Source organism: Limanda limanda, chromosome 13, assembly GCF_963576545.1.
Source record: "Limanda limanda chromosome 13, fLimLim1.1, whole genome shotgun sequence".
NCBI classification, from domain to species: Eukaryota; Metazoa; Chordata; class Actinopteri; order Pleuronectiformes; family Pleuronectidae; genus Limanda; species Limanda limanda.
In genome coordinates this window covers 8,983,261-8,998,127 of record NC_083648.1, presented here as the reverse complement: position 1 = coordinate 8,998,127, position 14,867 = coordinate 8,983,261, and the positions used below count along the sequence as shown (strand labels likewise).

General features: G+C 42.0%; 2 protein-coding genes across 2 annotated transcripts in view; both read right to left on the bottom strand.

Annotated features, from left to right (window-relative positions):
• The window catches only part of pde1cb (phosphodiesterase 1C, calmodulin-dependent b), a 75,929-nt gene extending 75,180 nt beyond the window's left edge, over window positions 1-749 (bottom strand). The window contains exon 1 of the mRNA XM_061084334.1: window positions 491-749. Coding sequence (XP_060940317.1) covers window positions 491-749 — 259 coding nt within the window. The remainder of the gene's footprint in view (window positions 1-490) is intronic.
• A 1,384-nt stretch (window positions 750-2,133) lies between these two features.
• On the bottom strand, window positions 2,134-8,061 carry LOC133017918 (vimentin A2-like). Its single transcript, XM_061084171.1, has 9 exons — window positions 7,476-8,061; window positions 7,151-7,211; window positions 4,693-4,788; window positions 4,309-4,473; window positions 3,472-3,597; window positions 2,984-3,204; window positions 2,812-2,855; window positions 2,637-2,722; window positions 2,134-2,542 (listed from the first exon to the last, which is right to left on the bottom strand). The coding sequence occupies exons 1-9, from the start codon at window positions 8,057-8,059 to the stop codon at window positions 2,501-2,503; spliced, it is 1,425 nt and encodes a 474-aa protein (XP_060940154.1). The 5' UTR covers window positions 8,060-8,061; the 3' UTR covers window positions 2,134-2,500.
• Window positions 8,062-14,867: the final 6,806 nt, after the last annotated feature.

Below are 14,867 nucleotides of genomic sequence, written 5' to 3'. Positions count from 1 at the left end.
TTTAATTGGAAAAATGTGAAACAACTGATACACACACGGTGTAATAACTATCCACACACACTCCTCACAGTCAAAGTGGTCACTTCTTTTAAAACGAAGATCACACTGCACCTTTGAATGCACATAGCATTGTATTTGACTTTTTTATGATAAATGGTAAATGGTTTTGTATTTATATAGCGCTTTTCTGGTCTTAATGACCACTCAAAGCGCTTTACAGTACAGTTTTACATTCACCCATTCACACACACATTCATACAGTGCATCTATTCGCAGCACTTTTGTTGTTCTATGGTAAGCTTACCTTGGTTTTACATTTATGGGGTTGACCCTGTGTGACAAATAGAACTTGAAACTTGAAAGTAGAGTATTTAGTAAGTTTCCACTATCTAACTTTACTATCAACATATCCAGGCTGTATGAAGGTGTAAACTTTTCTGACTTGAATGGGAACAGACTCTCCATCCAGGCCCGAGCAGTCACTCACCGCCCTGTGGAGCCTCCGCACTCCTCTTCCTCGGGGTCTGTCTGGCTCCTTCGCCGTCCTGCCTGCTCAGCACCTCGGACAGCGACGTGCGGGAGCTCTGCCTCCCGACCTGGATGGCCACGTTGAACCGGGAGCTCCTCTTCCGGGCCCGGTCGGTCTCCGGGGCGGACTGGCTCCTCTCCGGGTCCTGGGTCTCCGGCTGCGAGCCCACCTTCACCAGCGCGTTCCTCGTCCTCGTCAGGGCCGAAGTCACGGAGCCCATCGCCGCAGAGAAAGCGGTAAACCCTCAGCGTAAATCTGCTCCAGTGGGTTCAGCTCTCATTTCCACTCAAAACACCTGTTGGAACTTGACTCCATTTGTTTAAAAAACAAAACCCGGCTCCTCTCCTGTCATTCACACGCACGGAGCTCGACTCCACTTCCCGCTGAGGTGACCATGGTTCGATGGAAGTGCACAAACTGAAAGTTGAAGCGGATCATGTCGGCGTCTCCCTCGGTTTGTTCCCAGCGAGAGACGCGTCACATGGAGGAAGTAACACCAGATCTCCCGGGGCGAGGAGGCGACAACAAGCGGCTTCAATTAACCCGGTTTATTAAAACGAGCGGAAACTGATGTGACTTCAAACCTGATGATGAATCACAGCTGATGAAATATAACGTGTCCTGCGTGTCACCGAGAGGGGGCGGCCGAGCACAGCAGGTTTCCATCAGAGCTGCGTGAGGATGTTTTGCAGAAGTTTGAGCAAAGTTTCCTTTTTGTTTCATTCACCTGCAAACGGAGTAGACACAACACTGAGAGTGTGTCATGTGCAAAACTCTGTTAACCAATAGACATAACAGACTTTATAATAATAATAACTTTATTTGTTCTGCATCGATTGAATGCACGTTCTTTATAATAACAACTTTGAAAGAATAACTTTATTTGTATTGCACCTTTCATACAAGAAATGCAACAGATCAATCTCACAGCAAGGCCTATTCAGTAGCTGTAAAACTTAATATTGTATATACTTCTTTTTTATTTAATATTATTTTATTTTTTTAATTGATGTAATGCTTTCCACCATTGGAATGTGGTCATTTCTATAAATTGTAATTGTAGCTGTAGCCTGTTTCTATATACACTACACCTGCTGCATGATAGGATCCCTTCCCTCTGTTGCTCGAAACAGTTTCCCACTTTCCTATGATGAAATCTGTATCTGCATTTAAGTATTATGAATGAAACATAATTGACTTTAATCTTGCCCGTTATTTTAGTATTGCTAATAGTTTGGGAAAGTCCAGTTTGATGTCTTGGTGGAAAGAAGTGATGGAAAAATAATTTACAAGCTCCATGATGATTGTATCATTTCAATATTATAATTAGCAGTTATTTTAAACACTTTTCAATTATACTCTTTAATCTGTTATTCAGTTTCAATTCTTTTTTTCAAGATCATTACAGTAAAATGTGGAATATTTTGAATAACTGAGAAAAATTAACAACTTAATTACTTACAAACAACCCACGTTTTCAGTTCAGGCCTTATTTAAAATGACAAAGATTACCTTTTTTAATATGATGAATTATTGTAGCTAATGAAACATCATTACCTTGATGTGTTGTAAGGCATTATGAAGTATTACACCATGCACAGTACTGAGTTTCAGTCTTAATGGTTTATTGCTTATCTTCAAGTGACATCTTCAGCATACAGGTTTCCTGGAGAGTGCACGCTATGTATTAATCAAAAATACTACTTTGGTTACAAAGAAAGATTTCTGCAGACCTCAGTGAGGGTTTCTATGTTGTGCTGATTTCACTATTGTGTCTGAACAAATGTAACAAGAGACTTTCAGCAGAGGAGAAAGCAAAATACAGTCTGTGTCGACTAACAGGCTCATCACATATAAAGGCACTTTTCGAAGCGGTTTGCTCTTTGTGTGTTGTTTGCTTGCTCGTAGCTACGGTGAACTGTGTTTTCTTCGTATTGCTTCTGGTGGTGTTTCACAAAGACAGAGATGCTATCACTCCATGTCGTCATGGTTCTGGGTCGACTCGTTGATGACCTGGAAAGAGATGCAGAGGGCAGGGAAACGGTCAGAAGCCAGAGTTGTCAGGAAAGTGCTTCAGTGATTGAAAATCAATTCAAGTGGATCCCACCTGACCATCCCTGGTCTCAATGGTCTTAATGAGAACCTTCTTAGTTGTTATATTTTCGAAATGAGGTTTAGTATCAATCATTGTTTCTAAAAAAAGAGAAAATTGTGTGTTAAAGTATCATCTGGTATATATTTATACTCCTGCAGTAAAATCAACATGCAGAAATTAGGTTTACCTCTCAGGTTGAGAGATGAGAAGTTCGGGAGGGGAGCTGAGATTCTGAAAATGGAGAAAGTGCAGTTAATCAACAGATATTTTTTTGTTGCATGTAACGAAAGCTAGTTCCTGTCAGATGGACATTGGAAATGTCGAATTTTCGAGGATACAAGGTCTCCTCCACCCATTACCTGCTCTCCTCTCCTTCCAGCAGCTTCCTGTAGGTGGCGATCTCAATGTCCAGGGCCATCTTGACATTTAGGAGGTCCTGATACTCGCGGAGATGACGGGCCATCTCGTCCTTCATGTTGTGAATGTCCTCCTCCAGACGGCTGATGTTGTCCTGGTAACCGTTTGTCTCCAGGGAGAAGTTCTCGTCTGTCTCCCTCATCTGGCGCTCCATGGACTCATTCTGGGACGGCAGCCAAGAAGGAACAATTCAACGCTCGGGCGGAGAAAATAACTCGATAAATAAAATGCAAGGGTGAACTTTTTTGATTTTGCCACCCTTGACAATAGACTTTCCCTGAATATTTTCTGTTTTTGCTGTGTCATTATTCAACCTCATGCAGATTATTTTGTGGCCTGTTTTTCCCCAGCTACATAATATATAGACTTGTATATATAACATATAGATTTCGCACCATTATTGCCTTTAGGAATACGGCCGTGTACTCACAGTGCCTTTGAGGGAATCCACCTCACAAGTGAGTGCCTGGACTTGGCGTCTGTAGTCATTGGACTCCTGCTTGGCCACCCTCAAAGCGTCATTATTCCTGGCTGCGGCTTCGGTGAGGTCAGCAAACTGTCAATCGCAGGGACAAAGAGACAGACTGAGATGGATAGAGAGAGAGAGGGAGAGATGAAGAAGTCTACTGTTCAACAACTGATGAGTCAGGGGCTGAGGGAGAGTGAATGTGGCAGATAGCGTGAAACAAGTGAATTATTAAAGATGTGGCCAAAAGAGAGACTCGCCGACACCATGCTGCAGTTTGGTGGTTGAGGCAGTGTTTAGGAATCACTGCATTGACTGAAATACTGGAATACTGAGAAAACCTTTAGGAGAAGAAGAAACAATACTTGCATCTAAGTTACACCTGCACTAGCTGATTTTTTCAGCCACACTGGGAAGTGGAAATACATGAACTTTGCTCGATAACTCATGTAGCAGCCACAGAGCAACATTTCCCGTCATTTGAAGCCTCGTCTCTGGCCACAAGACACATGTAAGACCAGTTTTCATTTAGTCTCCATGAGGTCCAAAGGAAAAGTGTCTGCCTCTCTAGCTGTTAAACACTTCACTATGTTCACCAGATAGTTGTTAACTGTCTTATCCGTCTCTCTTGTACGTATCTGATATATGAAAACAGCTGCCTACTAAAGCCCAGAGCATAAGAACAGTGAGACAACGAAAACAGTTAAGTCAAGAATTGTAGATGCTAAAATGCTCCTTAGATCTGTGAGGAACAGCTTTATATATATTTCAATGGTTTGATACTTTGTGGAAACTCCTGACCTTGGATTTGTACCATTCCTCAGACTCATGGATGTTTTTGGAGGCCAGGTTCTCGTACTGCAGACGCACGTCCCTCAGGGCAGCTGTCAAGTCGGGCTTGGCTATGTCCATGTCCACCTGCACATGCTGCTGCTGCTGGATCTGACTCTGCATCTCCAGCATCTCCTGCGATAGAAACAATAATGTCTTTTATTTTGTACTTCACAATGACTTTACTGGCTCTATAAGAGAATCAGAGCAATGGAGAAATCTGGTGCTTGAGCACATTAACAAATGCTTAAAATGATTGGGACAAGTTTTTTTTTAAACAGGCATTTAAAATTAGCTGACATTGTTTTCCGCAGCAGACTGAGTCAGCTCGTGCCACAAAACAAGGGAGCTCACCTCGTCATGCAGCTTCTTGAGGAAGTTGATTTCCTCTTGGAGCGACTCCACCTTCCGCTCCAGGTCCAGTCTGGAGAGGGCAGCATTGTCCACATCCTGTGCCATGACACTGGGTCTTAATAAGGTGACTTGTGAAGGTGACATGAATTATAAATTACATGTTTGCTGACACGGAGGAAAAAAAATGCTCGGCCACCTTCACACAACGCTCACGTACACAAACTGTGTGGTGCTGCAAGGTCACAAGCACATGCATCCAATAAACATCAGCTGCAGACACATGACATGTGCCACTGCAGATGGTTGTAACAGTTAACTACTTGTTTCCTGAAGGATTTACACACTACATCAGCTGTGAGGCAGTACTACTTGTATACATCACAGGCAGATTGTCAATAGTGGAATGTATATTTACTCAAGTAGTGCATTTTTTTTGTATTTTAACTGCATATACTTGTACTCCACTACATTTCATAATGAATTTTTTCACTTGTTTTACCCTGTTATATTTCTTAGCACTTCTTTAATCCCTTCTTAGATTAGGATTTCATTCGTAATATATTTAATTAGGGGGTAAAGTATATAAAAAATCATACAGGGTATTGTTATTAAAATATCCAGTAGTGTATAAGGACCTAAAATTGAGACACTGACCAATTACAATGTCGACTGATAATGTCCTATAACTATCGTTTTAATTCTTCTAACTCTACTTTTATATAGGATCAAAATACTTCTTCCACCACATGATGGGATTCAAAGTCACTTTTTGTATATTATCTCAAGTAAGTCAAATTTTATACCTCGTACCATATTTTAAATCTGTGGAAAAGGGTTGTGCAGAGTTCAGAGTGAGTGTTTCCATGTCCTGAGTTTGCTCTCGGGAAGGGGGGGGCTACTGTAGAGCACCAGAACCACACAGTCTTATCCAAGAAGCCCTTAATCCCATTTATTATTTCCCAGCATTCTTAACTTAAAAATCTCTATTGGTTGTTCTGTTATAAACTCAGTTCTACAAGAGGCTTTCATTTGAATATGATTATCATTTATACCGTCCTTCAATTATTCCTGAAATATAAAATATTTAATTGGACTAAAAAAGATCCTATAAATTTTTATCCCATTCCAGTTCATGTCTCCTGCGTACACCCTCAGTGCGGTGCACTCCCATGCTGCTGGGCTTTGTCTGAGAGTTGGCAGGCTGCTAATTGAGGTATCAGCAAATGAAGCAGCTTTGGCCCCGGCTGTAATGCCACAAACAAAGTGAGCTATTCAGCAGAGTTTCCCAAACCGGCCCGGGGCTGGAGGAGTGACCGTCTGCCTGACTGAGCGAGAGCCGAGAGCCGGGCCTGCATTGTTGTTTGTGTGCCAGGACACGGGGACTTCCTTCCTGCTATTCTTACAGACAAGGACATGGTCTTGTAATGTGTTGATAATTTACCACAGGCCTTGGAAAAGCAGCACATGTCATTTACTCATAGCTACGTATAAACTACTCAGAGCACTACATTTTGTGTAGTACCTTGTTTTTTATATATATTTTGTCTTTTTTTGAACCACGACTCTTATGTGAAACTCATTGCGCGACTTATTATCAGCCACCATGAAACCTGCAGTGAGAGGAAACCATTTCTGACAAGGGTTTTTTTTTTTCCAGTGTTGATGCTCTCCCACAACGAGACAGCTGGATCACATGGTGGCTTGTCTTCTCGCTCTGATAACCACATCGGGTCCAAATCATTGTTGGGTTTGTACTCAGCTCATTCAGTGTGACCAGTTAGACTTAAAAAGATCTCCTCTCACTGCCGGCCTGATTTAACTACACAGCCACAACTTGGCCTTTTGCACCAGGCCAAGGTCAGTTCTGCTCCACAGCTATTTTGGATCACGGCTTGGATCTGCTGTTGTGCCATCAGAAGAGTGCATCCCTGTCTTTGCGGCTCCTAAGCGGTAATAAGATAAAGATTACTGATAAGAAGAAACGGAGGCGGCTGCACTGCATAAGGCTCACGGTGATAATTAAGGTTTATCTAATCTCTTTGACATCACCTGTCAACAATTTGAGGGGAGTTTACCAGGAACAGCAACTTCTGCTGGTTCGGACTAAAGCACATTAACATTTTTTCATTCAAGGTATATAACACATGCAGAGTTTTGTCTGATGGGGAAGGGTTCAGGGGCGGATCCAGGGGAACACTGGCCCCAGGTGAAATCCAATCGGCCCCTGAAGTGCCCCCGACAATAAATATACATATATAAATAAATAATTTAGCTTTGCTCAGAGCTATGAAGCTCATGACACGGCTCAAATGTGCACCTTATTGAATCAGGAGTGGATGTTGGACATACTGGCCCTTGCGTGTGTAAATTGTGGCCCCTTTAATGCCCCTTCCTCCGGTTTAGAACAATTCTATAGATCCGCCACTGGAGGGGTTTATTTAGGTGGATCATACTGTACCTGTCTGTAGCTCTGCATGTTGGACTCAGCCTCCTCACGCTGGCATATCTCATCCTGCAACCTGGACAGACAAGAGCAGGCATTTTATCTGAGCTGCCATTAAAACACTGCCATATAGTTTACGCACGTTTACGCATGCTGCAAAGGTTTTGCGCAGTGCCTGGAGAACATTTTTCCAGATATTCTTGTCTATATTTGTCTATTATAACAGGTGTACATATATAGAAAAGTGAATTAATCTGAATTATAGATATAGAACAGTTATAGAAATCTCTCTGGAGGTTCTGGAACATCACACAGGGGAGGAGAGAGCAGCGACTCCTACTTCTCTCTCAGGCTGTCGATGTCGTCCACCAGGTTGTCCCGGTGCACCTCCACCCGGGCCCTCTCGTTGGTGAGCTGGTCCACCTGGCGCCGCAGCTCCCGCATCTCGTCCTCGTACAGATCCGCGACCCGGGACGTGCCTTGGCCGCGCAGCTGCTCCAGCTCCGCCAGCAGGATCTTGTTCTGCTGCTCCAGGAACCGCACCTTGTCGATGTAGCTGGCGAAGCGGTCGTTCAGCGACTGCATCTGCGCCTTCTCGTTGGTGCGGTTCGCCAGGAAGTCGCTGTTGATGGCGTCGGTGAGGGAGAAGTCCAGGTTGTCGGAGGAGAGCCGGGGCATGGCCGCGCTGCTCCGGAGCCGCTGCGTCCTCTGTGCGTAAAGGGCCGGCGGCGCGGAGGAGAGGCTGTAGGACACCCGGGAGGAGCGCAGCGGAGTGGAGAGCTGCCGGCTGCTGGAGGAGCTCCTCTGGGCCACTCGCTCTCCTCCAAACATCTTCTTATAGGAAGAGTGTCGGGATGATGTGAACGACATGTTGTTGGTGCTGGTTCTGGTTCTTCTCTGGTTCTCGTCTGATCCCTGCAGCATGAGCACAGTGCGCCTGGGAGGGCGGTCACCACAACAGGACACGTTTATAGTCTCCTCCTTATGCAAATGGGTCAGCGGTGACTTGACTGACACCTTGAGAATCCAATCACAACAGGGGAAAACACACTTCTCCTTTCTTCCCTCGGATCCTGGATTGATAACTGGGCTTTGTCCAGGCCGGGGTGGGCCAAAGGTGCGTCCTCCCATCCAATCCAAAGTTTGTTTTTCTTATTTCAGCTAATCAAAAAAAGACCCCTGATGGTGCCAACGCCGTTTCAAACTTCTGATTGGATGTGCATCTGTTGGAGCAAAGCGTTTTACAAACTCCATTAGGGGGGTGTATAAATTATAAAGTCCGTTTATAGTTATAGAAAAGGAGCAGACTTCAGAGTATACTGCTGCAAATTAGTTTCTGATCTCCTGACTGTGAGATTTAAAGCACTAATACAATGTGGAGATAACGCTTGATGATGATAAAATATGATATAACACCAATAGGGTTTGAGGTAAAAATGGCTACAAAACCAGCACATTGATTTTTATGTCTAATCATTCTGTACTGAGTATATGTCTCACTTTTGTTTGAGAAACCGAAGGTGTTTCAAACTCCTTACTGCATGGGTGCAAAATAACTTTTCAGGATGCTTTCTTCAACAAATCATGTGGTCAAATGGAAATGACACATATAGATAAAAGTTGAATATTTTAACATGGAGCAAATCTGATATCAATCACAAAGACCTATGGCCAAGATTAATTTGTAGGATTTTACCAAAGAAAAGAGGAGACGGATGGATTGATGATGGATGGATGGATGGATGGATGGATGGATGGATGGATGGATGGATGGATGATGGATGATGGATGATGGATGATGGATGGAGGGATGCATGGCATGTTCAGTCCCACCCTGATGTTCGTCCCTAAATCACAATCACTCTTTATGGAGCTCCAGATGTTTTCTGTTTGTGTTTTCTAAATCTGTCCACACACAACCTGAACAATATGGATCTGAAACTCCAAGAATTACTAAAGTTCATCAATTAGTGTATTGATACATCCTCACATTTAAGATTAAACACAATTAATCAAAGATATTACAAGCTTTATTTACAAAGTTTGGTTTATTGCCCCTTTTTCCCAAGTTTTCAATCAATTTGTCTCATAAAATCCATTCTATGTCCCATCCATGCTTGCTTTTGTGTCATCTGGTGTGTGCGTTTGTGTTCCAGAGCGTATTGTGTGCACAATTACCAGTTTATCATGGTGTGTGTGCAAGTTCAGTATGTGCAAGTCAGCAGATTCACCATCATTAATCAGGTTTAGCGAACAAGAGGCAGAACGTGCGAACACATCCAAGCTGCTACACACACAACTCTTCAACGATCACACACCTAGACCCAGAGAAAACAGAGAAAGACGGAGACAATGGGCTCGTGGGGCACAAATTAAATCTTTCAAGACTGGCACGTTTCAACACAAACTAATCTTCATGTCCTAAAACATCCATCTTTTTCTGCCTCTGTTTCCTCTCTGCTTGCAGAACGTGGGGCTGCTGCAGTGCTGCTCCTCCAGCTGAGACCAGTGACTGTGAGCGGAGACGCAGGGGGAAGCAGAGCTGAGCCAGGGACACCACACCTCTCAAACTCAGTGCAGCACTGATGCTGCTGCGTGCAACAGAGAAACACAGAAGAAGCAGTCCCTTATGGGGATGTGATCTGCTTTAGTGACGTTTGTGGACCAGATCATATCCTGGGTGCACAGATATTCCTTTCACAGGGATTTTCACCTTCTTACCCGGCGGGTGAGGGCGGCTGCAGTGATCTGAAGCTGGCGTGTTGCCCTTGAGACATGACTGTGCAAGAAAACACCCGGCTACTTTACCAGCTGATCTCTTCTTTGGGAAGAATTAGAACCTGGGGAGATTAGTTTTTAAACCTCAAGGTGAAGCTTGACGTTGTCGTGACAACAAGGGTCTTGGTTTAACGATACGTCCCTTATCTCATACTGACACACTGAGTTTAACAGATCAACAACAAGATTATTGGGATAACCCACCTATTGAGATTGATTTGTTTTCCCCTCCTGTATGCAGTGAGGGAACAAGTCATACCACAGAATACAAATACTGCATTACTGGCAAAATCCCTGTATTCAATACTTCTGTTTAATGATATACTGTTATTACCTCTGCTGAGGAAATGTGTTCACACCTGCCCATTAGTTGGATGGTTGATTGGTTGGTTTGTTAGCATGATTACGCAAAAACCACCGAACATTTTGTACAATGATGTCACATTGGTGAAAGAAAAATCCCTCAAATTTTGGTGCTGTTCAAGGAATTTCTTTCACTTTCTGTAATGTTGCACGTGAGGCGTTTTTCAGGTCCAACTTAAAATCTAGTGAGTTTAAATGGGATTTCATAAGAGGACTGATGGGCCTATGCAATCTTCTAAGGGCTATTTTAGTTAACATTTGTAATGAGACACAAAATGTACTAAAATATCAACAGTAGAAGTATTCAGTATGCAGAATGCAGTTTTGGGGGATTATTGGTGCATTTAACTAGCAATGTTGTATTTGTTCACAGTGGATCTAACATATGTTAGTCCATTTATTTTAGCCATAATGACACATCATATTTTATAAATCCACTTATTGTATGTTTCACACATTATGTTTAATTATTGACAAAAAGCTGTGAAGTAAATCTATAGTGGTAACACACTATGTGCCTCTAAAACAAGGTGAGGTTTAAGTGTAAAATGGAAATGTCCAAACTAAGAACACAAACCTAAAACTTGCAGTCAAGTGACATTACTTTGGAATGTACCAGCAGATAAAGGAGGCACTGTGACTTTCATTTTCTTTACTCGGTCACCTTAAGAAATCTAATAAAGTCACAGTGTCAGGAGTGTTAGTAAAGGCACAGACACTTGGTCTCAGCTGTGAAGGTTGTTTTCCATCCAAATCTGTTGTGCAACGGCCCATTTTAATGGAGTAGAACAATTATCTATGACATGTTTGGTTGCCACTGGATGTGATAGATGAAAAGTAAACTTCAGGCAATTATCAGAAATATTTTTAACTCATTAGGTTCCTAGAATTAACTGATTTTCTGCATCGTTCTGTGCCAAATCATGGGATGTTAGTCCAGAACTGGCTGCAATTATCCCCTTTTGTATAAGAAGTTATGAATTCATAATAAAAAGTTTAAACAACATTTTAATATTGACTAATCTATAAAAATGTATCATATTATTATTATTATTTCATAAATATATTATTTCTTTCTGAAAAGTAAAGAATTCGAAATATATGGGATCATGAAATGGATATTCACATAAAATACATGATCCTTAAAATGTGATATGATTAAATGAAGTAATACAGTCAATTTACTTTCAAACAGTAGTACAGCCAATAGTGGATGAAGTATTCAGATCCGCCGCAGAAAAAATGATACATTACACATTAAAATAATAAGTACCCAAAACTATCAAAACGTTAAAAAAGTAAAAGTACTGAAAGTAATCATAACATTTTAACACTGCATTATATTATGAATAAGAGGTTTTGTACATTTAAAATTAAATTGGAGCAACTCATACTCAAAACAGTGAAATATTTGTCTCAAGTAGAATAAAGTAGCATGAAATGAATTAACTTCCAAGTAATAGCCAAATGCCTCAAATGTTTTAATCAAGTGCAGAACTGGAGTAAAAGCTCTATACACTTAGTAAGGGTCTTAAATAACATATCCAAAATGAATTAAATTACCACTAACACAATCGCAAAGTAATATAAATGAAAAAATAATTGCACCAATGCACTAAGGCATGTGGTGCCCGAGGGCCCACACAGGGGCCGCAGTATGAGTAAACACTGGAACCCCATCACTAACGCTGGCGATGGAAATTCACATGATCAACACTCACTTGCCTGCAGCTGGGGGGGGGGGGGGGGGGGGGGGGCCCGTAAAATTCCTGCTCCCAGGCCCATTATGAGGGCGCCCTGCCAGCGTTCGCCGCAGAGACAGACAGAGGAGGCCGGGATTGTCACACACAGAGCAGGGATTGTGTATTGCTGATCTGTCACCTAACTGCAGAATCAGAATGCCCACACTAGGCCATAATTATTGTTTGCAGCCCGGGTTGGGCCCAGAGCCTCAGTTTGGGCCAAACAGCACCGAGCTCCCATTCCTGGCAAAGTTTGGAATTTATCGTTTTTTCATTTTTTGTTGCTGAGGTTCCTCTTTTCTCTTTGGGCACCACCGGGGGGGAACTAATTAAAAACATTTTAGGACGAGAATCAAACGGTGGGCCTGTGAATGGGACGGGGCAACAGAGAAGCTAAATCTTGTTTCAGGGTGTCATCGCAACAGAACCGCAGGCAAGGGCAGAGGAATAGGGGCCCTTTGTTTTGTCTCCCGTGACGGTGAATCACCGACCCGCGCGCCCAGTAGCCATGGCAATCATCCCCAACATTATTTTGCTCGAGCTGAAACCCAGACAGAGATTCAGGGGCTGTCTGGTGTGAGGACAAGAACTCAGACAGAAAATCAGTGATGCATCACACAGATTAAGTTGTAGATATTTACGTTAATGTGTCTCCATCTTAGTTTTCCTCCTTCATGAGTTCCAGCTGATGAATTGACTCAACCCTTTGTGGGTCGTGACACGGCAGATTTAGTGAAGGGAGTGTTGCAACACATTGTGTTTTTTTCTTGCGCCCTGGTGACTGCACGGAGATCTTAAAGGGACGTAAATCTAAATGTGAAAAAGAGAAGCTGGTTTTGTCAAGTCTGCATTTAATAGTCAGGTTATCATCAGTGCTACTTGTGCATTAGTGTAGAATATCATTTCAGAATTTCTTTCTTTTTCTTTTTTTTAAACAGTTGATATTTTATATTGTTAAACATTAAACCAGAGGCATCTTTTTGGAATTTGTCTAATTGGGGCCCCTCGCCCTCCTTCAGATGTCCGTGAGTTATTGGCAGTTTCACCCTGGAGACATTTGAATGGATACTTTTTACTTTGATTTACATTATAAAGCCCCAAAGGAATTAAAACTCTGAAATGCTCAACAGTCAAGCAAACAATAAATCCTCAAAAAATCTTTGAATGGGAATTTTTTTTTATTCTTTGGCTGCAACAACCAAACTAAGTCTAACAAATACTTTCTCTCTTGACATTTCAAGGTTTCTAAATGGAGGTTTTGTGCTTGAGTAATTATACTGAAGAAATGGATCTTGATAATCCTCCTTCCGCTGGCGACCGTGAGGAATTCTCTCTCCTCCTGCAGCATTTAGGTGTTTTTCTAATGCATTCCGAATCCTTTTCTGTCGGAGATCAGCAAAATGAGCAGAGCGAGGACTGGCGTTCATGTCGGGGACTAGGCAGCTTGCACTGGATACCTTTCAGCCATAGTAACAACACAGGAATTAAACTGCAGGGGCTGTTTTCCAGATCTCCATGGTAACCGACAAAACCCTTGGAAAGTATCCAGAATGGTCACTTTGCAAAGTCTCGCTCTCTTTGTCTCACTCTTTTCTTTGTCTCCCTCTCTCTCTGTGTGTGTGTGTGTGTGTGTGTGTGTGTGTGTGTGTCTGCAGGGAGGGAGTGATTGGGTCAGGGTCCACTGGACGGGAAACACCCCTCACACTCCACTTTGAACCTCAACTTCCCTGCATTTCTGTGAAACCATCTCATACAACTGGCTAAATATAAAACATAAATGTGTCCAAATGGATTATAAGTGTCGACATTAGCACCTGCTGGGATGTGGACAGACTTATTTAAAGGAAAATAACCTGCGGTCCTATTCCGAGTGTGTTCAATCAGTCTGTCAGAGGCCATCACATCACAAGTGTCACTTACATATGTCCGTCTGCTTCAGAGAGCATCAGCCTGACCGAGTGGCATCTGCAGGTGACACTCACCCGTCTCCTGCCTGAAGACGACTGGACCAGAGTGAGACCAGAGTGACAGAGTGTGAAGAATAAACACAAATACTTTGGCTTTTGTCTCATGAATCAGAGAATTAATCAAATGATTTATGTTTTTGTTTTTTTAACAATGTAATTAAAGATGTTTTAAAGAAACCCCCTGCAAGTCCGGATGATGTTTCTCTAGTTTCATGAATAAACAGGATATCATTAGCCCAAGGCTCATTCACAATTCACATGTCTCGCTCAGATAATAACCTTATGAAAGTCAAATGTCTGCAAAGAACAGAAATGCTTTAAGGCAATTGTTTATGAATCAGATTATTTTCAGCAGTCAACATCTCGATCCTTAATATAACTTTAAATGTATGATAACTCTGTTCTGCTGTTTTTTGTTTTTAATTTGTTTGCGTGTGTGTGTATGCCTCAAAGAACTGCTTTGAAAAAAATAGCTTGTATAGAATCCTGTGCTGCAGCTGTTAGCTCATAACGAGGTTTCAATCGTGAATTGATTATTCTAATAAAGGAAATAGTCTCACAAGCAAGTTCAGGACCTAAATCTTTTTCTGAGACGTCATAATGCACAAACTGATTATTTTATAAAAATGCGTTTGCAGTTGTTCATATTATTATTTGTTTCCAATCATTCAATTCCTTTTCTTCTTCAGTTGTGAACTTTTACAGAACAGCTACTTTAATTATCTTAATTTGATACGCAAAATAAATTAATCTAGAGGAACTTTGTAAGTCTCCATGTTGGTAGATACAATCATATTAGAATTACAAAGATTTGATCTACTAATTTTACTTTACGATGTTTTCCTGATAGTTATCTCGTTTTGGGCTTAGAAACTTCACATT

Excerpts from the sequence above, each read along its gene's own strand:
- LOC133017918 (XM_061084171.1), bottom strand. The coding sequence starts at position 8,059 with ATGCTGCAGGGATCAGACGAGAACCAGAGAAGAACCAGAACCAGCACC. Across the intron at positions 7,212-7,475 it reads ATCGACAGCCTGAGAGAGAA|GTTGCAGGATGAGATATGCC; the intron begins GTAGGAGTCGCT and ends TTGTCTGTCCAG. Across the intron at positions 2,856-2,983 it reads CTGGAAGGAGAGGAGAGCAG|AATCTCAGCTCCCCTCCCGA; the intron begins GTAATGGGTGGA and ends CTCCATTTTCAG.